The 26302-nt window shown below is 40.0% G+C and overlaps 1 protein-coding gene across 1 annotated transcript in view; it reads right to left on the bottom strand.

The window, feature by feature from the left end:
• Nucleotides 1-26302, bottom strand: part of lpp (LIM domain containing preferred translocation partner in lipoma) — a 121343-nt gene that overhangs the window by 42252 nt on the left and 52789 nt on the right. Inside the window, exon 8 of the mRNA XM_029429366.1 lies at nucleotides 15081-15668. Within this exon, the coding sequence (XP_029285226.1) occupies nucleotides 15081-15668 (588 nt within the window). The remainder of the gene's footprint in view (nucleotides 1-15080; nucleotides 15669-26302) is intronic.

Raw genomic sequence — 26302 nt, 5'->3', positions numbered from 1 at the left:
GCCGGAGCGCTCTCTAGAGAGAGGCTGAGCTTGTAGATTCGTTGGCACCTTGCGCCTCCTCAGCCGCTCAACCATAAGGCCGGGATCACATCATGGAGGATTAGAACGAGATAAAAGAAACATTCCACAGTGGTTGGATATTCCTCTTTTGTCGCCTCAAATTACATGGCCTTTAAAAAGAAAAGAAAAGATAAACAATGGTGCGTGGAGGGGGTTCAATTCTAATACTTCTACCTGCACAAAATAAAAGTCTGTACGATATTCACACACTTTAAAGAAGAGCTCTTGTTGTCAACAACCTGCTCATTATGCCTGTGTTGTTACTTTGAGACAGTGAAGAGTACGATTGAACACTATTAATCTTAGCTCCACATCCAAAGCACATTGGAGAGGGAACGAAATGCTACTATTACCAGAAACAGACTTTTGAGTTTAGGCTTCATTTATAGCTTATCCACTCTTTGACACCCCGCAGCAATGCACTGCCAGAGAGTTTAAAGCACCTTGTTAGGAAGTCTTTTGTGACAGCACGGAATAATTTTTAACTTGAATAAGAGAAAGAAATTGCTTCCCTGCATGCTTTATGATTGCTTCGCAGTTTCTGTTCACCCATTCAGAGGCAACAATAGAAACCATACAGCAGCTATACGTGGTGCTGCAGACATGATTTTTCAGTTACGTCTGGCTCTGTTCAGTAAATTGTTTTCCTACGCCCTCCGGACACTCAGCCGAGGTTTCATTGAAGTTAGTGCTTAAATTCAGTGTCGGCTGGGTTAACAGCTGCACCTATTTTCCACTGTTTTCCCAGTATGTCGAAGCTTATAGTTTCAGGTCATCTGCCATCTGCTTTATAATGGCAAAAAGCCTTTCGGCTGTAATACCCCTGAAAGGCATCCTGATGGACCATCAAATGCCATCCACTTGACAAACCATTGTTAAATGCCAGACCACTTAAAACAAAAAACAACAATAACATGTGTAAGTGACCACTGTTGCGTGCTGCCTGATGCAGTGAAAGGTGAGCAGACAAAGCCGAGTCTGGGAGCCGATCACTGCTCCACTGCCACATCTATGAATAAAGCTGTGTGCGCCACCCACTGTGGAATTGGCATTGTGTCAGAACTGATTAAGTGAGGAGAGGAATGAGGGGGTCAGTACACGCTCTCACCTGATGCCCTGACAGCATCGTGTCCCACTAAGAACCAAACCTCAGGCTCTATCTTTCCTGCTCCTACTGCAGTGATAGAGAGTGAATGGGAGAGACAACTGTTCTCAGGGCATCAGATCTACACCTCTGTTCGTGGAGGTGGAAAAAAAGAGTGCAGGTGAACAGGAAGATGGAAGCATTTGCATACCATCCCCTTCTATGGCACAGAACATATAGATCCGACAGAAAGAAAGATGTAGGCTTGTTGAAAAGGGGAACTGGGGTATTGACCTCATGCGTTTCAGCAACAAGGAAGTGTTATTTTGTCTTTAACTTCTGAAAGTGGGAATATGTACTGTTGTGTAAATTGCCATCTTCTTCTGCTTGTGATCATCTTGCACCTGCCTTTTAGCAAATATCTAGTTCTATATTATAACGTACAGTGTGAAGGGCTGCCGGGAAGAAAATGAGACCTACTACAGCAGTCTGACAAACTTTGGCCGATATTTTCACAATAGCTGTAATAAGATCAGTTGTCCTGCACAACTCTGAGATCAACTGAGCATCTTATTGTTAAAACAGTCATGGTGACTGGTCAGACTGTGTTGGTATCTATGATCTATTATGTACTTATGATCTCTGCCAGACGTAAGCCTGTAGGGAGAGCGGTGTGTGTGTGTGTGTGTGTGTGTATAGATAATCTCTCATACTACTGGACCCATCAGCCTAATATTTCTGTGCACATTTATGACTGTGTGCTCAATATCTTCTCTGGTTGCGGTGATTCACAATTTTTGAAAAAAAAACGTATTTTATTGACTGTTTTATACGGTCACTGACTTTCACTCCTCTTAACCGACTGGTAGGAGCCGCAAGTGATCAACGGCTGCTTTAGTAGCAGAAGGCATTTACGGCATTCATAGAAAAAAGTTTGGTCTCATTTTGAACTGGAGCATCTGCAGATTAATTCCATACTCAATATGTTATGATCCTCTAAAGTTAGGCACGAGACCAGATGAATAAATCCTAATTGGCTCAGGAGGCGGTTATCATCTATTGGTTAGCTGGATCATCGCAGAGAGGTCCAAAATTGTTGGGCGGCGAGCCCTTATGGCCGTAGTAATTATGACAGCAGCAAAGGAGGAAGTCAGTTGACGTAATATAAAGACAGAGTTTGGGTTGGGAGGTGATCCGGGTGGAAGGGTCAAACAAACACAGGATTTTGAAAGGTGAAATCAAAACTCAACACATTGACTTATTTAACGTACGTTACTTAAGTTACGTAACAAATGTACATATATTAACCCGTACCATGATCTTTCACAGAACCAGCCAAGTACTTTTGTTTCACAACGTTAACCACGTGTTGAAAACTGCGACCGTCACATGCAGGTCGGTGGGGTCTCTCAATATTGACCCATGTGAAGCATTAAAATGGTAGTGACAACAGATAACAGCCATTTAATGGGCTGATAACATTTGAAACAGGTGCAGTATAATTACAGTATATATTTCCTTAGACACGGAGGAGGAAAACTCAAATTATAGTTCAACTTTTGAGGAATCATGTATCTGGTAGCTGTATCCTAATATTTAGGCCAGTACTTTCTTTTTGCACATTTCAAAAGCAACATGCCACGACAATGAGATTGAGAGCCGCTGCATAAACAGCACTACCCACCGAGCTGAAAGTGATAACCAGAAGGGGAAAAGTACAAATGCTGTAGAGAGAGTCCAATGAAAGACAGCTGCTAAATAACACTAATCTGTGTCTAAACCTGCAGCTATCTATCAGCTGTGCATTGCTTCCGTTTGACTTCCTGCAAACGCAATATTGCACCTTAAACCAAAAGCAATTGTCTTCCCTTTTACAATAGCTTCACATTTCCTGCGCCATCAGCACAAACTAAAGAAAGACATAATCACTCACAGACATATTTATCCACAGATTAAATGATGATGGACTTTACAATACAAAATGTTCCTTAGTGTCAGTGGAGCCGCAGCTTTAACTTGGGCTTTTAAAAGAGAAGCTTTAGTCAGCTCTTGATCTGACATAGTGGCTTTTTGTATCCATAAATCACAATGGTATTATTTGAAATGGACACCGAGTCTTCTGGAAGGGAAATGGCTCATTAAAATAATAGTAATGATAACAACAAATGGACCATTGCAATAATAGTAAGAGTTGATGAGGAATAGGAATTTTATATTGAATTGGAATATCTAAAAAAAAGCATTTGTTGCTGCAACACTAAACGAGTGATTATAGCAGCTTAAGCGACTCTGTTTTACCAACACAATGAAAGGATTGCTGGATCAGTCACACAATCCTTCCACTGAGTTAGTGTGTGTGTTTGCGTGTGTGTTTGTTAGTGTTTATGAGAAGGGGGGGGGGGGGGGGCGCCAGTATGTTGTCTGTGTGGAATCAAACACTTAAAGATGCTTCTTATTATTTTTATGGGTGTATTAAGAGCCGTTTATAGTGGATGGCTTTATTTGAGTCCACACTGCAGAGACACATTTTCTCAACTGACTTTTGAAAGCAAGTGTTTGTGTCACTGTGACACAGCAGCGCACCTCAATAGAAACCTTGAAGAGCACCTCGTTAATTTGATTCAGTCTTTCAAAACTGACCAGATAGAAGCAAGAGTTTTATTCATGATAATACAAAGTACAGCTCTGTTTTGATTACACAGGTAATGTCACGATGTCGCTTTCATCAGCGCTAGTGCGCCGCAAGTATTCCACTTCAAATAAAAGTGGTTTGTCTGGACAAAAATAATATTTTGAGGGAAAGTTGCGTTGTCATTTTTCTGGCAGCTGCATGTTTATTTGAAGAATGTGTTAAGTCTGCGAAAGAAATCACATGTTAGTGGCCTTATGTAATCCAGTTGATGAATTTTCTGCTCGCGATGTTAAACAGGTTATGAGTAATCTGTAATGCATTGAGAAGAACCATCACAGCGCTGCGAATTAAGCTCAAGGCCACCTTCTGAGGAGGCACAGATAAAGTATACATTCTCTACAAACAAAATAGGTCATGCTGTTTCAGCTCCAATTAAATGCTGAGAAAAAAATAACAAGTCAACTGTAGAGCAGCTGTGTACAGAGCAGCCGACGATAATTAAAAATTAACCAATTCCATAATTGACATTTTCCGCAGCCATTCACATCTTTGCTGTAAACTGAATTCATATAGAAAGGGATGATGCATTTCAGAGTGTTCGCAGGAATGTAATGTATGTAGAGGGGCCTTTCAGGGTTTGTAAGATTGTGCGTGTGTAAAAACTAGGTCATCTGTTCGGAACTGACACATCCCCCTGCAAACAGATATTTGAAAATCTGAGAGTGTAGAGAGGGGAGCCACAAGCAATCTGAAAAACAAAACAAAAAACACAACAAAAACAAATGACTGCACAAATCGTTGGGATGGAGATAAAACTTATTTGGCGTCTCTTTGTATACCATTACAATCCTGTGAATGTAGCAAACGCCACATTACACAGGATGCAGGTTTGCCTGCATGGTTTTGGAGAGAGTGAAGTGTTTCCTCATGTGGTAGCACGGATCTAAATTTAAGCGCATGTGGTGGACATAATGAAGAGTCTCACAGGTTATGTCTTCAAATCGATGTATTGGCGACCTGCACTTCCCTTTTGTAACACACAGTGCTGCCCATCTCCTGTGTAATTTCGCCTCCTGACAAACCATAATATATCCTTCTCCTATCCACCTTAACTACATGGTAAATGTGAATGACACCCTGAAGCACATCTGTTGACCACTAAAACACTGGAGCCAACAATACACAAAGCCTGATCCGCTGAGGGATGCTTCCATGGTGGGAGAAAATAATGTTTAGAAAGTGTGCACGTTTCATGGAGCCAGGGGAGGATAATAAAAGTCCTTTTGTGGACAGAGCAGGATGTTAAGAGGGCAGAGAGGAATCTAGTTTCAGCAACAGTCAAAAAAGCAGAGAAACTTGTTCATGTGGAAGACTAGTGAGGTGTGGAAACAGACAGGAGACCATGTCTACAAGGAGCCAGCAGGGGCTGCTGTTTATGCAGGTGGTTGGCTTTGACTGCCTGGCTGTACTAAACCATGAAAACAATATAGTATGTAGATTGTACATGGTGGGCAAACTGCTTGGATCAATACACTAGCACAGTCAGTGTCACTCAGTCGAACAGTTGCTTTTTCCACTAACCAAATGAACCCTCTCAACCCCGAGCAATTTCAGGGCAGTTTTTGCTGCAGTCACATTTTAATTGCCTTGTTTTCACTGCAATATATAAGACCTGCACCTCTATGGAAACAACACAATCATAGCTAAAGAAGGGAGCACTCAAAAATGTCTTGTGTGCAGTATAACACAGATATAACACCATAAAGCATTAAAAAAAAGAAAAAACACAAGTTGAAATATACTTGTAAAAATAATCACATTTGAAAAGAAAATGGAATCTAAATATAAAAAAAAATAGAAAAAGTGTGAACAATATTTGAAAAAAAATATGGGCTTCACATTTTAATGTTCGATGAGACAGAATCAAGTAATTTTGAAGAAACGTCACCATTTTAAGCTTAGTTTGGTGACTTTTCCTGACGGAAGCGTTCGTCACTCGTGATTCGTTCAAGGACCGTCTGGAATTTGAAAATCCAACGATAATTTCTCTTTTTACAGTTTCTTGCTATGATAAATGTTGTACTTTTGTCAATGTTTAAAAGAAAACATGCCTTCCAAGGGTGTGGCTTTCAGATGGTTTTAAACTAATTATTTAGATAACGTTTTCACACACACACACACACACACACACACACACACACACACACACACACACACACACACACACACACACACACACAAAAGAGGTTAAAATACTTTTATTCACATGTTTAAATGTGTTAGCAAAATTATCCCAATACAGGTACTACATACATAGATGTATTTGTTGTTAGTCGTATGAGGTCTTGCATCAGTATCTTACGGACCATATTTACAACTCCAGAATAAACTCAGTACTGCAGGATACGATCTGCATCCCTTCACTGCAGGGCAGCAAGGAGAGGTTGAAAATAAACAAACTGCTCAGACATTTTAGATTGCCGAGGCTCACTGAACTGCAATGACAGGTATCGATCCGGCCAGTTATTTACCAGCCATGCTGTTCGTCTCAGAGGGGGCCTGAGGAGAAGAGGGTGGCAGGGCCTATTATTTATAAGCGCTTATGTGACAAACACTTCTGATCTACTGAGAGGTTACCACTGACCGAATGAAGCGACCAATCAACAAACAAACAACAACAAAAACATGGAGAGAACACAGCTCGTTATTTCTGAGAGAAACCAACACGTTAATGTACAAACAGCAGCTTTACGTAATGTAAGTGATGACCAAATTAAAAATCAATTTACTTTGTTAAGTTTCTGTAATAACTAGAATAATAATTAGGGAATTAGCTCTACACTTTTACGTTTTTAATTGATATCTCTTTATATCTCTGCCACTCCAGATATGTTCAACCTCACATAAGCACCAACATGGTCATACGCTCCTCAGTAACCGTTTGGACATATTAAAACTGCAAACGTTAAGAGAACATGCTGAACAACAGATGGCAGTGAGTTTTTCCAACGCAAAGATCTTGTACTTTTAGAGTAATCTTTGCTTACTACCACATACACTAATGAATATGAAAGAATAACATTAGAAATATACAATAATCATTGAAACAAATCTGTTTATTTTGGGTTCGTACTGTTGTAGTAAACCAGATTAATTCAGCCATGCTAAAGTAACACAAATAAATATGAGTGACAGATGAACAAAGCATTAGTCCATCAATAAAGGGCATCATAAATCACCTAAAGGTGTCAGAAACTTATCATAGCAGGAAAAGAACAGGTGTTACTAATAACATTAACGATGCCTCAGTTCCAATTAGCCATAGCAGTATGCTAGCATACACAATGCAAAGGTCCCGATAGCGGCTGACCTCACTTAACGTTAGCTGCATCTGTGTTTGGCAACACAAAATGTCCTCTGAGAGAAAGGCCAACAGTAATGTACCACACATGGTCCCAGGCTCTGCACTACTATAAATTGCAAAAGGAATTCACTTTAATGATCAAGGTGTGGACAGTAGGCTACAAGATATTACATGATATTTCAAAGGTTCCTTGCAGAGTTTTCTCTTTTAATCAATTATTTCCACAGTAGCGAAAGGCTATCATAAAATATCTATAGATTTGACCATTAATTCCCTTAACATAATAGTCCCCCATATGTATCAACACTGTTAGCCTTAATGGACCTCATTTGTTTGGGTTGTGGCTGGTGGCTGTGTTTACATCTGAGATTTGTTACAGCCCTGTTTTAAGCCTGAAGCAGCTTCTGCAATGAAGCTTTCTGATGTGTTGGCATGAGAGTGAACGTAAGGAGATCCACTCTCCATCACTGACCTCGAGGATCAGGTCGAGAGGACTGACCTTTAGTCCATGAAACATGCTGTAACCAGAGCCTGTGTGGACCACCACCAACCACCATGTCATCCATCAACATGGTTGTAGGCACAACAGTAACTATATGGAGATTCTTGTATATGCGCAATGCTAGAGGCATCCAGCTGATCCCTGTCACACAGTCTGACCTGCATTAGAGTTGTGATGACTTCTGATGATGGGACAGGAATGAGTGCTGCATGGTTACAAGGTACAAGGCAGTCAACTGATACGAGCCAATAGAATGAATAGTCCACTCTGACATGAGCAGGGAGGGTGAGAGAATTTAACTGCCTCATGTGGCTTTTCTGTAGTATGTGACAGGGTCTCTGCATGGCCACCTATTCAAATATTTTGCTCTTATTTATTTTTATCTTAAAGGGATAGTTTGGATATTTTAAAGTAGGGTAGTCACTGTATTACCTACAGTAGATGGCGGTCGGCACAAGCCCAGTTTGGAGAAGCAGACCGGAAGCTAAGCGATGTACTGCTATTTTTACACGTCTCACATTATGTTTTTATTTTATTTCTAATTCTAGAAATTAGAATGGGGAAGGCTTTACACTATTAGTGCAGATGTATAATAACACAGTGTATGCATTAAGTTACAAACATCCTTTTCAAGCTCCTGTCTCTAAGATCTTAAAGATTCTCCGTCAAGCCAAGAAATGTCCTCCTAACTCACTATTGATATTTTGAAACCTCAAAGTTCACAGTCTAGTTTAAAAACATCAACAACACATTGTCATGCACATCCTTTCCGACCTGATGCCTGTTGCAGCTTTCAGTAAAAAACATGTCTATGATGTTTATGTGCATGGAAATTGGTGCCTCCAAGAGGGGTTGTATTTTACTGCGTTTACACAGCAGTCAACTTGAATGACCCCCTCCCGTGGTATTCACTACTTGATTTTTAAAAACTGAAAATAATTCAAACACATTTGTCAGGATTCAAGGAATTATGCAAAGCGTTTTGGTGAGTAACACTGAATGTAAACAGAAACTTTGTTTGTTACAAGAAAGCTCTAGTGTACCTTTGAATCACTTCAGCTCACTTTATTACATGAGGGGATTGATAATAATGAACATGCTATTTGTCTTTCTTTGTGTAATCTCGAAACAAAGAAAGTGTTGAGGGCAGAGCAGCTCACAGTTGTAATTAGATTACAACTGTGTACACACACACACTTTTTTTGAAAGCTCCACTTAACATTAATTTGGCAGAAATTTCTACGCAGAAATAGAAATCATGATTTTGTCCTTAAAACACGAAGGCATGTGAATAGCAAATAAACAAATGTGTTGAGGTGCAAAGTGATCATTTAAAGGCTTCTTTTTCTGGTGTTGTGTTTACACTTTATGGTTTAGTAAAAATAGAAAGCAGCTGTAAGGAATTCTAAAGAAGTATTTATTTCTTTTTCGTGTAGCCAGAGGGAAATTCTGTAGATAAGACTGAAGAGAAAAAACACAAAAAATATGTGGATGAGCTTTCGTTGTAATGGTTTATGGTGCTGTGAAAGAAATGAAAACGTATTGGAATCCAAAAAAAATGGTGTATTATATCAATCACTGATCTGAACCAATTTCCTATGGGGTTTTTTTCTTTCAAAAAGGCTACTCCAAAAACATTTGTCTATCAATTCGTCTATCAATACATACCATTTTGTTTGCTTGGTTTAGAACAAAGTGCAATTTGTTTCAAGGTGCATCTCTAAACAGAGAAAAGATCACAGGGCTGCATATAACATGTCTTCATCTTGTTAAAGCCCTGGGCTCTCACTTTGTAGTTACACGTTACACCCTGCGCCAAGCAAAGAATCCTCTCTGGTAATCTAGAGCAGAGCTGGTAACCCTGCACTCAGTCAGCTTGCTTTTTAAAGAGCTGCTCATAGTTCTTAAGTGTAGGTCAGCTGGGGTCAATCACCTGAGGAGAAGGCACCATATGATGTAAACACTGCAAGTGTTCACACCTGATCGTCTTTCCAGGCATGCATATAAATACCTCTCCAATAAAAGAACAGCCCCTTTTACTGTAATACTCAGACACTGTTGAAAGAGGACCATCTGAAAGTGTTATGTGTGGTTGAGTTTCCACATAGAAAAAGAAAACCATTAGTTAATCATTGCCAAATATTTTGTTTTTGTGGAGACCCCCATGGGTCTGTCCTCGGTCCCCTTTCATTCCCGATTTACATACAACCTCGGGGGCATATCTTCCACTGAGTACAGTAATATTGATTTTCATTGATATGCAGAGGATATAAAACCGTATGCCCCAATATAGCTTGGTACTACCTAAGGTTTATATTTTGTCTTGCTTTGCTGATATTAGGAACTGGGCGTCTAAAAATGTCCCGACCTTGAATGAATTCAAATGAGAGATCCTTATAATTACCCCTTCTGGTCCCTGTTGATTTTGGTTGATCTTAGCCTTAGCAAGAAGGAACTGGTGTTTATGATATATTCCAGTTGCATGTGCTGGTAAAATAGATTGCATACAAAATCAGGAATTACCATTTAATTACATAATAAATGAGTAAATGTTAAAGATGATTTCTCTAGTAATGTTTAAAGAAAGTGAATTACTTATTGTAATGGATTTTCACCGTTGTCGCTAACTGCATTGTTATGGAGGTGGGATTTTTGTTTCAGTTTTCCAAACACATTAATAAGAGTTTATGTCATGTCATGTCACATGTATGAAAATGATCTTTTGGGCATAATCCTGATGGCACCATATGCAAATGTTCTTGTGCAGGTCAAAAGCCAAAGTGGCCAGGACTGGAAGGCAGAGAAATGTCAGATATTTAAACGTGTTTGACAGTTGAAACCATCATTGACCTTCGAGAGGGCTTTAACTGGCTGCAGGGATTGAGCAGTGTAAAAATAATCCTCCCCTGTCAAACGTCACTCAAGCTCAGCAATAACACAAGTCATCATCCAGCTTAGTTTTCCTCCAATTTCGGGATAGACGAAGAGACTCGTGGAAATTGCTATGTTAACCGGCAGCCATGAAATCTGTTAATTTTTTGGACTACAACAGAGATCAAACACTGGTGGATTTGGGTAATTAAGCATCCTCGGTGCCTGTTGATGTGAGGCTGTTCTTACACCTTTGTTTTACGTGTGAGTAAGGACAGGTTGGGGGATTGGGTGCTGGGTGGCAGGGGTGACAAGGAGTGAGGTGGGGGGCAGAGCAGGCAAGATATTCAGAACAAGTGTAGATCATAGAATTTCATCCCAGGACTTCATCTTGGACTTCTAATGACACTGACCTTCTATGAATACCCTTAATTATGTGGAATGATCTCTTGAATAAAGTCCTCAATCAAAGTCACAGACCCCCTACTGAGACAGTCTTGGGTATTACATAAAATCAACTCTAAGTAACTGAAGATGGACAAATATGTAAACAGTTCCTTTAATTGACTATGTTTTGCTTTATTTACACAACAGATTAAAAGAGGCACAGCCCACTTCTTTTAAGTAGATTTAACACCAGTTGTAAGAGGTTATGCACATGTCACGACATCGGGTCAAGCAGAGTGATGATCACAAAGGCAAAGTTGACAGATTTTTATTTCAGTCTAATCTTGCTTTTATAGTGTCTGGATTACTGTGGCATTAAAGAGCTGCTATACTGGACACAAATAAATAAAAAGTCAGATTAGAGCCAAGGTTCGATACAAAAGTTCGGGGTCGGGTCAAACATGATGTGACACCACAGAGTCATTTACAGCGCATCATCAGCTGAATGTGTGCATATGGAGCATTGCGTTTCCTGATATGTTTTCAAAGCATTCAAATAAAGCACGGGGGCGGGAGGCACAGAGCCCATTATTCTGCTACAGTATATCCTTGAGAAAGGAAGATAAATATATATATAGCTTACACGCTACATCTGTAAAATTAGTGATTTGCTTTTATCTGAAATCAAAGAGATGCTCACAAATCTATTAAACGCCACCTTTTGTTTTTTAATAATGCATCATACTGGGACCAAAGCGAGCTTTTCAAGCAAAATGTAGACTTTTGTTCTGAACAAATATAATTAGATTTATTTTTAAGATACTCTGTGCAATGTTGAAGCTAATTTGTATTTAGTAAAGTACAGTCCTTGATGAGCTTTTCCCAGGGGCTGGGAGGCCCAGTTTGTATTTTGAACCAGCATAAAATCCTTGAATTAAGGAAAACTCAAGGGCCTCGCACTTTCCAGAGATTGTCGACAGCTGAATGTATTGAGATTAGAATAGCTGTCTCTGTGGCATAGACTACTCTGTTCTGAGAGATGACAGTATTTTGTAATTTTTCTCAGTCATGTACAGTTCTATAAAAAGGTCCAATGCCTTCAAAAAAGATTAAATTCGATGCTTTTTAAACTTATTATGAATACGTTTTTTGTGTTAGTGGCTATTTTATTCCATGTGCATTAAATGGTACAGCAACGACCCTGTTAAAGAATGGACTCCAAAAATCAAAAATGTCAAAAAGATAAACATTTATCAGGTTCTTGATATTAGACAGAATTAGACAGAGGCCAGGCTTTCATCCAAATGTGTCACACAGAGGAGGTCTTAAATATGCACTTGATGGCCACATAGATTCAATTGTGCTAAAAGACTGATGCTGCACGTCTCGGCAAAGAAAGTCGTCATCCTCATCAGTTTGTGATCCGTGTAAAAGGCGTGGAAATAAGAAACAGTATTGTTGTGGCATTGCAGTGTAGTACTAGTTGATGGTGTTATACATACGAAAAGGAAATATGTAACATTAGACTGTCATTTTCTCTAACATACCGGTAAGCCTGTTTGGCTTCTTAGCCTACAGCGACTAAAAAGTATGTTTTCACTTTTAACGTTACAAGAAAAAAGGCTTTTAGGATGCGGACAAATGTTATCTCGGTTAAGGCCCTGTCACACATATCCGTATGACAGAAACGTATGCCGCCGTATACGAAATATCGGCAATAGGTTGATATAAATTAAGGGTATGTTGTGATCGTTTGAAGGACGCAGAAGTTACGCCAAACACGCCAGACAAGCACAGTTCTGTATGGCAGAAACATGCCAGCGTATATGAAAATTTGCTAAAAATGTGTCAGAGTCCAAATACGTCCAACTTTTCCACAGCGGTGTTGTAGCTGACGTATACATAACGTATACATAACAAATTATTATACGTATGTCAACATTGATAACAACATTGATAGCGTATCACTTACTTATTTAAAACGTATCAGAGCGTCTGGCCAACGGAGCTGGAAAAGTGCCATCTGGTTCACGTCATGCTGATGCTGGATAACGGCTAAAATGCTGATTGCTAGCTGTACTGTAGAAACACGTTTAATAAGTTACTCCGTCGTCAGGCATAATGTTAACATAGGGTAGGAATAGAGTATCCACTCGTTATCAATACATTGGCTGTAGGATTAACTGTCAGCCGACGTAGCCTATATCTAACGTTCCTCTAACGTAGTCACGTAGGTATTCACGTAGGTATTTACGTAGGTAAGTATTCACGTACTATATTTACGTAGGTAAATATTCAACTACGTATTCCGTATTCACGTATGTCTTAACGTCACGTCACGTCTGTATATCTTATGAAGCACACGTCGGTTACGTCCGGTAATTTTGAAGATGCTCAAAACATCAGCGTTCAACAACGCACCCTAGCGTAACACAGTGAGCTCTTAACGAATACTACTTATACCTTCCCTTATATCAATGTACACCAGCGTATTGCCGATATTTTGTATACTCCATATTTTTGTATATCTTATGCATTCGTTGGGCATTCGTCTGATACATTTTAGGAAGTGATGCGCTATCAATAGGTTAGACATGCGTATCTGTATATGTTCACTTTTCCAATCCGATGAAAAGTTGGACGTATTTGGACTCTGACAAATTTTCGTATGCAACGACATACGTTTCTGTCATATGGATATGTATGACAGGGCCTTTAATGCTGGTGTGCGCACATCTTCGAATCTAATAAAGAAGCATGACAGAGCTGCTAACCCTGAACTCGGATAGCATCCAGGATCGGCTTCCACACGATGGGGTAATATTACACAGTGAATGTGCTAGTCGCGTACAAAAAACTAAATGTAGTAAGTTAATGATTACACTATGCGTTGAAACTTTCACTAAGTTCAGTAACTTACTCAGGCATGCTCACGATGGCAGCTTCCATTTAAACAGATAAACAGCGTTGTGTTTAATCCGTTCCTTCTACTTTTGCTCTTATGTTTTGGGTTCGGCATGAGAAATCCAAAAGCTTGACTGCTTTCAGATTCTAAAATTTGGAGACCTTTTTTTTTTACACAATTAAATGAAAATAGAATTGAACCTAAACTAATAGGCTTAGATTTACAATGCACAGCGGGTAGATATATATACATGCACATGAGCTGCTGTTTATGAGACAAATGAAATCAGATGGTGTAAACCCCCGACAGGGAAGCTCTTTCAAAAATTCATAAAGGTTAAAACAACTGTTTATTCTGCTCATTTCAATGGAAGATGGCAAGCAGCTCCCCATTGCATTGCCATCTGATGCCGCACATATGTATGCATAATGTACACACATACTCACCCAAAGAGAAAACACCACACTGACTCACAATCTTGTACAAACAACTGCGCTCACTTATACACCCTCCCCCCACATACTCACACACAGATTTCTACTTTATCTAAAAGTATTTAACGTGACTGAAAAGACAAAGAAAGAACTGACGAGGAATGACTTGGCCAAACACACTAACAATACGAGGTTAATGAAGGATCATGTAGATGTTGTACTGGAGTAAACCAAAGCTCTTTATTTACCTTTTGATTTCAAATGCTCAAACCCTCAACCGCAGAATTTGAGTAGCGAGTAAAAGAACAAAGTTTTGGATACAAGTGTCCAAAATGAGTTTTCTTCCCATGGTGCCTGGGCTCAGTCTTTGTGATAGAGGAGATCAAATATCCCAGAGAGGTTTGAAGACAGACTGCTATGCTTTCGATTTGACAAGAGCAGGTTGAGGTGGTTCAAGCACCCAATCAGGACGCCTCACAGACTCCTCCCTGTGGAGGTATTCCAGGGATATCTAATTGGAAGGAAGCCCCAGGGCTATCAGAGAAAAAGCTGGAGGGATTAAATATCCCAGCTGCCCTGTGAACACCTCGGGATTCTCCAGTAGGAGCTGGGAAACTGGGGAAATGGATGCCTTGGCAAGTCAGCTTAGCCCGATGCAACCATTCCAAATTATGAAAAGGGTAAACGTATGGAAGGAGGGATGGTTAAATGGCTGGACTGATTGTTGCCTCAACTACAGTAATATTTTTCTATTATCACAAATATATTCCAGCTATGCATCTGATTAAAAATGATGGCAACTGATCAAGTCTGTTGCATGTGTGATGAAAAACATTCTTACCTTTGGTGGAACAGCTGGTCCAGCAGTGTAGGGAACCAAGCTTGGTGGTACATCTGTGATGTAGGTTTTTCTGGGGCCTTGAGGTTGGTATGGTTGGGCCGGGGCAGCCTCAGCTCTCCTGGAGCTTAATCCACCTACTTGGGCAACTCCTGGATGGTGCTGATCTTGATATGCACCCTGAGCCATCTGAGAGAAGCCAGGCTGCGGTGGTCCATAGGCAAAGTCGGGACCTTTGGGCTGGGCAGGCATGTATTGCACCTGTGCAGGGCTGCGAATGGGCTGCTGGCCAAAATGGTGCCCAATTGGGGCTTGATGCTGGGGGCCAGGCTGGGCTGACCTCACCTGAACATTGAAAGTGGGCTGGCTTGGGGTGGAGGCTGTAGCGTAGGAGGCTGGGACAGGCTGAGGAGCTGTGTGGCTTTGATGCTTGGCCACCGGGCTGGCAGAAGAAGACGAGACCCCTCCTGGAGCCTGAGGCTTGGGCGTAGACTTCTTAGTGGCAGTCAGAGGCGGCTGGGTTGGAATGACCATACGCTTGTAACCAGTCACTGGAGCACTGGGGGTGGAGGGTGCAGTGGTTACAGAGTTCTGAAAAACAGCAGTTTGGCTCCAGTTAAAACAAACAACTTTCACTACTGCTCAATGAATGACACATCACACTGTTTGAGATGGAAATGGACATCTAAGAACAACTAATCTAAGATCAATACATTTAAAATGTTAATGTCAGCATGTCAATATGCTCACAGGGACGGTCCAAAGATTTTACCATGATCTTCATCTCATTTTAGCATGCCAACATTTGCTAATCAGCAATAACTGAAAGTAAAGTACAGCTGAGTCTGATGGGAACATCATTAGTTCTGCAGGTATTTAGTGAAAAATCAAAGTATTGGACAATGTGAAAGTTTGACCTGATGACGGCGCTTGAAGAAAACAACAATTCATGTTTGTGCGTAGCAAAATTCATGACAATTCACCCAAAGGTTTCACTTAAAAGCACGTCTATCAACCTCATGGTGGCGCTAGAGAAAATGTCAGGGGATCACCATAGTCAATAGGATTCATCCTCGAGGACAATGAACATCATGGAAAGCCTTTGAATGGTAGTTGAGATATTTTAGTCTGGACATCCCAATTGTCTTAAACTGCATCCACATTTCCCTCACTTGTGTCCCTCCCACCGGGGATGCATGGAGAGACACAAGGAAACCATGCAAGGAGAGAGGAAACAAGGAAATGGGGTTTTCGAGAAATGAGACGTCCTTTCATCTGAAGCGTCACATGAAGACAGATCACAGCATGATCAGCTGTCAGTCGGCTTTAACAGCTGTAGAGACTCCTGACCGAGTCAGTGTCTGCACACATGTGCACTGTGCTAATGTTTAAAAAAGGCATCACTGCCAGAGCAGAACAAACACCTGTACATTGATAACAACCTGCAGTCTGATTTCATACAGATTACGGTGTCCTGCACAGGGACCTTTTCTACGGGCAGAATGCATTTATATTATTTATGCATTATTTGCGTTTGTATTTACTGATATTCTGATCGTGAACTCATTATTTAATAACTCAGAATAGGATAATGGTGAATGTTGAACACTGGACATTTTTTATTAGGCTTAATGTTTCAGACAAAATACGTATTTCATATCAACCCCGACGCTCAAGAATGATCAGCCTCACATAAATAGAAATGACAATAAATAAAAATGTTAATGTAAAAAGGTTTCTTGCTGAAAACTCTCCTACTAATCGCTGAATAAATTTGTATCCATAATAAAAGTTAATGGGAGAAATAACAGATCATTAATAAATAAATACATTTATTTGAGGTCCGTTTTGTTACAATTAACAGATTTTAATTAGTTGGTAAATCAGAAAACAAATTGCATTTGAGTTTAATCTGTTATTGGTCTTCACTCCAGTATGAAACTCCTGTGATGTTGAAATGTATCAGATCCAATCAATAACTGATATCCAGTAAGGGGGCGTGCCAGCTGGTAAAAGACTGAAGATGAAGATGAAGGCTGCTCTTGTGTATCCTCGCTCATCACATGTCAGATCGCTCCTCCAAGCAGAAATAAGAGCTTTGGGACGTTCTTCAAGATGGCGCAACAGAATGACTTCCGGTTCAAGCGAGGAAATATCAAATAAGAGACTTGGGATGTCATGCCGTGGAGTCATGCTGCTAGCATTGCTAAAAACACATTGGAACTGGCACGTAACAGTAACAGCACCAACTGAAAACAGTTGTATTCAACAGCTATTTACTGATACTGTGGTTTACGCTCAAATGATTATCCACCCTGCCTCCCCAGAGTCAGCTACAAGGCTACCTCGACAGCAGAGGCTCTACACCCTCCACGACCACCCATAATCTATGGCTAATAAAGCAGGAAAGGAAGGGATAAATTGTTTGGTTAAAGGACGCCATGACAGCAGATTGGCAATGGCACATGACACTTGTGCTGACTCCAGCTGCTTGGAAGGGAAAGATGTTAAATCACTGAGATTTGTGGCGCTGGTGTTCCTGGGAAGAGACGGCTGTAAAGCAGCAACACAAGCCACTGCAGTCATCGCCACCGTCTGAACAACTGTGGCATTTTGATCTGATGTCCAATAGTTATATTTGATGCACATGCCAAACTATAACAAAAATACAGCAGCAAATAAAAGACAGAATAACAATGTTTCACTCAGATGTCAGAGGCTTCTGCCCCGAGTGTCTCTCATGTAAGTAATAATTGTTTTTCACTACCACTACATATCGGTGTCAGACGTTCAGCCAGTCTAAAAAGGGTCTATCATTAACCTTGGATGGCCTTATTAGGTTACTGCCTGAAGCCAAAAATCAGAGTCAATTACTAAATGTGCAGCACTAGGGGAACAAAAGTGAACACTTGTAGTCTTTAGACCCTTTGCAACTCAGTTTGATGAGATATCTTCTAAATTGGGGCAGAGCAACAATTCCAATCGATTTCCCTTAAAAGTTGATCAAAGCCCGCCGCGCAGCAATGCCCCATATACTGTAACTGTGTTCTGCTGCACTACATCGCAATCTCTCGCTTAAATTGAATAAGAGACACTGGTGTTGTAATTTAAGCAGTGAAAAGTATGCAGTAAAAATCTGTGATCCTAATAATGTGTTGAGAAAAATAAGAATTCTAAGTTTTAGTAAAAGAGGTGCCTGCATCAACTTTGTCTAAATCCCATCTAATCTACGTCAGAGGGGAGCCCCTGAGGAACCATTAAAAGCTCCAGAAAATATGTTCTGCTCTCACTCTGATTTCTGTCTCAGTGATTAGTGCTGATGTTTATTTAGAAAAGTGCATCTGTCTGCATATGTATGGAAGAAGTCTCCACCATGCCCTTTAGGAAGTGAAATTACTTAATTTAAATGTTTCATGGGTTTTAAATACTCTAGATTATTAATTTATCTTTAAGGCCTTAGAATTTACAGTAGCATTTAGTTAGCAGAGCACTGGAAATGCAAATTGGCTGCCTCAAAATAATTACACTGTCATGGTACATTTTCCACAAATTACATTAAGAGAAGAGATTCACGCCTTTCTGAGAGAGATGAAACTAAATCAAATGGATACAACCTGAACAAAAATGTGGAAAAGATGGCCATAAGGTATGTTTTAGTTGCTGCATGTGTTAGACCGCTCAGTGTTAATGAGTGGCCCGAGATAATGTCACGTCTACTAAGTGAAGACATTGCTAAGGAGGACACGGACAATTTGCAATGATAATGTCACTTTCTGGTTAAGGAGAAAGACGTTTATCTGGCCATTAAGTTTCGAGTCGTTTTGCTTCCGGTGCTGTCACTGCGTGTCTGACTTCCACACGTGTTCACCAGCAGAATTTATTTAGAGCAAATTGAGTAAAATGACAGTATATTGCCTCAATAAGGAGGGAGAGACGCGATTCTCTTGTACTAATAAAGCATTCTCTCGAAGAGTTTCTTCCCTTCTGCACCTTGTGTGGTAACACGAGGCTGGGTGATATGGCGGAAATCAATATTCCCTGATTAATAATATACATGTATATATTATGGCAGCATATCGCTTCCACCATCAGAAAATATATATTTTAAAAATGAGAAGAAATTGCTTTAAAAAAATATCCTTTTCACTATACAAGATATTGTTCATGTTGTTATGACATATTTTATGTTATTACTACATACCAAATTATGTTTCTTGTTAAAACAATAATTATTACATCAATGTTTGTCGTTATAACTTGATGTAATGTAATGTTGTTCCATAATGTATGGGAAATTATTTATAAAATCATCATATTTGTTAAATGCAATAACCCGTTTCCACACAAAAATTCCACAAATATCATAAAATATGTTAATAACTAATTTTGTTACTTTCACAATGTACACCGATTTGGCACCAATTTGAAAAAGCATCAACCCAATAGATTTCCAATTTTAAAAGATGTAATAATGGAAAGGCTTGTTAACACGCACACCTAGAATCAGATGACATAATTAATAATTCACTAAAGTCTGTTTGTATGATCCGACCTGCCCGTGTCAGGCACGGTTTCAAATGTAGAAGTCCGACCTGAGATATATCCTCATGCTGTGTTGTTGTCTCTAACACCCCCTCCATACACAAACACAACACGCACAGTTTTATAAAAGTTTTCTAACGCCTTCAGTAAAGTTAACCCTCACTCTACACTGTAATTCAGACTGACTTTGCAAACAACTTAAGTGTGAAATTTCACAGAGACTCTCAAGAAAGCCTTTTGACACATTAAAAAAGATTAGGAGAGACTATACAAGCCTTAGGGGGCTGAGTAAAACTGTTAACTTTGCATTTCAAACCACAAGGGTGGGGGATTTCTTCTTTTTTTTTTAAGCAAGCTTGGGGAAAACCCCTAAAGAGGGAGAAGTTCTGCATCTTTTCAGACTCATCCAAGACCTTGGATATTTGTCTCTTAACTTTATCCTGCTCCTTATTCATACAAAGCGGAGGCTCTCCACTGTTGGCTCCACTGACCATTTGCATCTGTCTATTTCAGCACTTGCACTATGACCATGGAAGAATTCCCAGTCAACACTAAAGCGTTCGCTAATCTTCCCTCCACTTTCAGTCATCTCGTGTCAGCACAATCAGGCACAATAGTCACATTTTACAATCCGTCAGCCTCAATACAGACATGCAATTGAGGGTATCAATTTGCTTCCTAAAATAGTTCAAGATAAGGCACATTAAATATGATTAAACAATGTCTCTGTGGAACATGGCGAGACCTCTAGCTGTTTTCAACTATCTTTCCGTTTGCAGATAAAGTGTGTTATACACATATTGGGAACTTTTCGCTCTGCCTATCTTATATCTGCATATCTGATTCTTTTTGCTTTTTGCTCCTTCAAGAGATAGTTGCATGACAACCCTCGTCTTTGACAAGTGAATATTCCAACACCAGCCATAATATGATGTTTACTGGGTGTCCTGTATCACATTTGTCCTGAAATACTGTAACTGGTGTTATTGCAACGACTTCACATTCAGTATTTAGAGAGGTGCTTTTATTTAATTAATGTGCATTATTGTATCTACTGTGTCATTTGTAATTTCTAAAGGTCAGAGCTTAAACAAGCTCACTTGAACCAAAGAAATTAATTAGATTTTTTTTTTTTTTTTTTAAGAGATCTTTTTCCATCTCAGCCATCTTCAGTGGCCAAACTGTTTCTTCAGCCTGTGATGTATTACACAGAAATTACAGACATGCTTAACATACAGAGAGAGATATGAATACACAGCATGAGTCAGGTGGCAGTCATATGTTATGACATGCACACTCTTTGGTTTTACCACCAAGACAACCCGAAGACGATGTAGTTGAACATTAAGTCCATGTTTCAAAATTCATGTAGTTATGTAATCCTGAAAAAAAAAACTGGGTTTCAGAAAAAAAAAAAGTATGTAATATTTCTAGTATGATGTAACAACATCATATAAAGTAGGGCGTGTTACTCACTGATGCAACTAAAAATCTTTCTTTTTATTTTTTTGTGGGCTACTGTGTGAAGAGAAAATAAAAGTCCCTGAGAGTCCCTGAGAGTCACTGATCGTGGCGCTTCTGCAGGCTATCTTTACAAAAGAGGGAAATGTGTGTTTTGTAGCTCTCACACAGCAGAAACTAATCGTTTCATTCACCTCCTGCAGTTTTACAGGCCAGTCTCTCACCTCACTTCCCTGAATCATCACTGTAATGAGTTTTTTTCATGCACTTGTTGTGACCCGTCCTGCTCCGGGAGGTGAAATACTGCACAGTTGAAAATGTCCATCGCTTACAGTCTGTCGATATCATCAATCCCAGAGACGGGAAGCTGTAACTGTGTGTGTGTTTGTGTGTACTGTAAGCTCGCACATGTTATTGGGAAGATGGACAATGTGCAATGACAGCAGTTGATGTTAAGCCTTTTAGCATTGTTGCTAGGACTTCATGGTGTAAAGAGGCAGGTTATATTGACTGTCACAGCTTCCTGGCTCAAACTAAATTTGTCATTGGTTCACCCTGTTAATAAAAGACAAAGGGGGTGATACTGTGCAGTTTATTTGACTAACAAACATTGACGGAACACACTGAGCGCCCAAAGGCATGCTCTTCTCTCCACAGTTGGCTGCCCCTGTCAAAACTCAGAACCTGCTGCCAGATTGACCTTAAGGTCAACGGGTGCCACCGGCACTGTGGCAACATCTCTGCTCCATGCAGCAACAAAGCAATCAAAGAGAATAGCAGCAAATAAAACAAACGGAGATGAAAAAGTTAAACGCCACCGAGCCCCATCATTACACTGCGTCAAGAGTGTCAACTTGATGCAGTTCTGGCAGCTCATGGAGATAAGCAGTAACACACGATCGTGGTGTCAGAGCCCTGAAGAGTTCAAATATCCATTGCAGAAAATAGCTGCCTTTGGCTTTGACCTTTTATGAGGAATAAAAGGGGCTGGTTAGCATGCCAGTGTCATGCCTGGGACAGCAGCAGAAGTCAACATTCCTCAGCTAACTGTCACTGTCCAATAAAAATCTGGATTTTATGTGCAAACTCTATTTTCTTTTTTTGCTTTGTCCTCCATAGACTGACCTTTGTGTTCACTAGAAACCATATGACACACTAGCACTGATAACTCAAATGTAATGTGTCACTACATGCACCTTATTACATACGTTCCACCTTTAAAAAAAAGCTTAAATCAAAGTGTCTCAGTGTTGTGACAGAACACGTGAAGGGCATTCCTGTCATTACAGTAGGACAGCGACATACACAGGAACGGTGAAAGGATCTCCCTGAAATCAAGGACACACAACGCCATATTGTAAACAGTGACACATAGGGCAGGTCAGGCAATACAATAATTGAGTGCTTTCTATTTGTTATGTATAATATATTTCAGAAGAAGTCAAAAAAAAAAAAATTTCCTCGAAACAAATTGAATAAGATCCTGCAATGTCAAACACAATACAGGATAACGCTATGCTGTGATAACTCTCTCCGTGTTAAACACTGACAATAGAGCGCCAACTATAGAGAGCCAAAGTGAAACTGCGGTGACTGAAAGCTTGCGTTTCAGAAATCACATTTATAATAATGCAAATAACAAAAAAAAATCAGCCTTGCAACATGACCTTGCTCAACAGCATATTGTGCAGCTCACTCCATACTGTATGCCAAGAAAAAAGATGGTAGATAAAAAACAAAAACATTTTTTATTAACTTAGAAGGCGGGCGAATTTACCCAAAAATACCTAATGTACATATTATAATATTTATTAATAAATATTATATTTATTTACAAATAACTATTATATACCTATACTGCCTGTTAGTAGTAATCACACAGAGTAAGTGAAGTATAAAGACATTTTTTTCCAATATTTTTATGTATTTTTTTCTGTACATTAAATAATAAATATTATTTTGGAAATAAATTTTATTTTTAAAAAACAAACCAAGGGAAGTGACGCATCTAACGAAAGAGGCGCACATTTCCTTTATGATGCGCGAGCCACCAGGACGCTGAGCTGGTCTAGGGTCAGTCTGTAACAAAAGAAGTGGGTGGGTACTTTCTTATCAAGTTGACACTCATTGGCTCATGAAGGTTGTAAAAAACCCATCGAAGCTCCGATTGGCTCAAATGAAGTGTCAATCTAATGCTGAGCGCCCGCACTAAAACCAGGACGTGTCTGAACCGTGATGAACGCACGAGATATTCGTGATGATTTCACAGATTGCAACACCTGTTCATGGACTTTTAACGATGTGACGATGTTCACAGTGGATATCTTTTTCCCGGAAACGAATGTGTGGACCTCTGGCAATGCCTTAGGAGCGTCTTTTTCAAAATATTGCTGAAAAGAGGATATTTATGAGGCTTTATAGGTAAGTGGGCTCAAAGTTATGATTTTGATTTTGAGTGTACTTGCTAGTTTGAGGAGCTGATTGTACCGCTGTTGTGATTTTCATCTCCATATTAAAATAGACGAGATTCTAAGCTTTCCAAAAATATAAAAAAATTAAAAAACATTAAATAAAACTCCTGCTGGGCCCGCCGGCGGGCCCACACACTCTAAGAGGAATAGTTTACTCAAAAACAATATACATTGTATATACTACTCACCCCTATTAAATGGCTTTTAGGAGAGCAGAACGCCCAAAAAATTAAAGCAAATAGACTTTTATAGACTCCGAATCAAAGACAGCAAAAAAATTAACTTTCTGAAAATTCCCGTGCAGCATTTATCCATTTGTGGGCCCACGGACATTTTCTCTAAAATATTGCAACAAAGTATATACAGTATTTGTGGTGCACTCATGCACACGCACTGATATGCTTTTATTTTTCTTGTTTCTCTGTTCGATAGATAACTTTTTCTGCGACAGAGGAGAGAACTAAATTAAACGTCTTTTTTTTGGTTGATCTATTCCTTTTTTTGGACATATTGTGCCGGGTATTGTCAGCCATCCACAATGTTGTCCCGTGTACAAAATAACACTTCATTTCTTCACATAATTAAACCGGATGTGAAATATGTACATTCAATGCATGTATAAATATATTCCCTTCTGAACCCCCCTCATATGGAGATACACAGAGTTAAGGTGTAAGGGATGATGACTCCTAAAGGAATGAAGAATTGCAATATGGAGGCCATCCCTTGAGATGCCTTCAGAGTTCAAGCCTCATAAGGGGAGCAGAAGAAAGGTCAGCAACCCTGTCATACTCTCAGGGAGCTGAGACACCGCCAGGGTGGTCTGGAGTTCTGTGCGACCGTTCAGCAGACGCCATTATCAGTGGGAGACTTGGGAGCGAGCAGCGAGGGCCTATCATTCTGCCATGTTGTGACAACGAGTGCCATCCGCAATGCTCTGCCTGTTGAGAGATGGGAGTGTCACGGCATGGCTTGACTGGCACTGTGTGAAGTGAGGCCTCCTTAGGGCACTCATGTGGAAGGATCCATCTCAGCAGCATTTTAAGCGCTTGGCTTCAGCTAAACTGTCAGCAGACTTCAATAATGCCCATTTGTTTTGTATAAACATGACAACTTATTACACAGACATCAAGCTAACAAACAGACCAATGTGTGCAATGCTGCAGCTTGTCTGCTCAAATCTTGCTTTACTTGACGTTTTTACTGTGTGGAAAGAAACCAAACCAAGGGGAAGATGCTACAAGTTTACCAATTAATCCAATGATTCTAACCAGAGCCAATCTTGGAAGCCATCGGCTATTAGTCTAACGGCGATTTAGCCTCTGGGTGCAACGGCTAATATTACGGGGGTCCCAGTGTAGCTAGCAGATATCAGATATCTGTGCCATGACTTTCTCTTGGAAACGTGATGCGAGAATGGAGTTGGAGTTGAGAGACGATATCTATGACCGGACAGATGAAAACATTTTTAAAACTCTAATAAAAAGCTTAAAGCGCCGTCAGACAATTGCCAAGATTGCATTTCAGCCAATGCATTCCGCCTCTGTTTCTCTACAATGTGTCCAACTGTTTACCTTCATGCAAAAAAAAGCCCGCTTAATACTACAAACAGAAACCTGAACACTTCCGATACCAAAAACTTGTTGCCTACAGTTTCTGCATTCATACGCAGATATTCATTTATAGATAATACACCAGAGCAAATTACCTAAAGGTTTGAAAAAGCCCTGAGATCCTGAGTTTAGGTCCTTTGGTGCCAGAGTTTCTGGAACCATTTCTTTGAAAAGGGTAAAACGACACACAGTCGTGTGACCTAGGCGACAGAACAGGACTCTACCCAACACAGTTATACCCGAGTCAAGTCCCAGGTCAGGTTTCAAACACTAGGAACCGAGGGACGACTTCTAGTCTCACTGGTTGAATCACAATCTAAAAACACATGTATGACTCCAGAGCTTAATAATGTACACATGAACTCTGAATGTCACACGGTCACAACCTCTTTCCTCACAGACACCAAAGAGCTTAACAGCCCGGTTCATTCAATGTTTCTAGACAGCATTAACAAATGCACACTTCAGTCCCCGACATGGACACAAACAAAGAGACTGCTTCAGTGCACTTCACTGACTGACTGTTAATTGAGGTGGAACCACGACTGCGAGTCACACATCTTTGGTCCCAGAAGTTCTGGCACTGCCAGAAGGCAGCCTAGTGACAGTTGAGTAGCTCTCACTCCTCACTTAAAGCAACCGCCCTAAAACTCTCACACACACACACACACACCTCTTGATGCAATGTAAGTTTATCATGGTGGTAAGTGTAAGGAGCTGAGGCTTTCAATATTTTATTTAAAATGCTGCACATTATCGTTACACAGCGTGGGGATGAATCGGACAGGAAGAGCTTTTTAAACTCAACTTAGATCTCATCACAGTGGATTCAGATCAGAACAAGGTTTTAATGGAGCATTAGAGTTTATCACTGCGTAATGTGGAACACTTCATGGTCTATACAGTGGATAAATAGTAAAGGTCATCAGCACCTGTGTATTTTTCTCCTCAACAAATTCACTGCATGATCATAGAGTTTTAGTGACCATCGTAATCTAATACAAAAAGACTAAACCAAACAATGTTTAAATAACACCAGACACACTTCGCTGCATGTAAGAAGAAAGAACATGTGACTGGAAAAGCAAAGCAAAGAAGCTTGTTCTATATTAGCAGAATATGATTGCTGATTTCCAGC

This window comes from Cottoperca gobio, chromosome 4 (genome assembly GCF_900634415.1).
Source record: "Cottoperca gobio chromosome 4, fCotGob3.1, whole genome shotgun sequence".
Classification (NCBI taxonomy): domain Eukaryota; kingdom Metazoa; phylum Chordata; class Actinopteri; order Perciformes; family Bovichtidae; genus Cottoperca; species Cottoperca gobio.
Note: the sequence above shows the minus strand (reverse complement) of the source record. Positions and strands in the feature narration are given on the sequence as shown.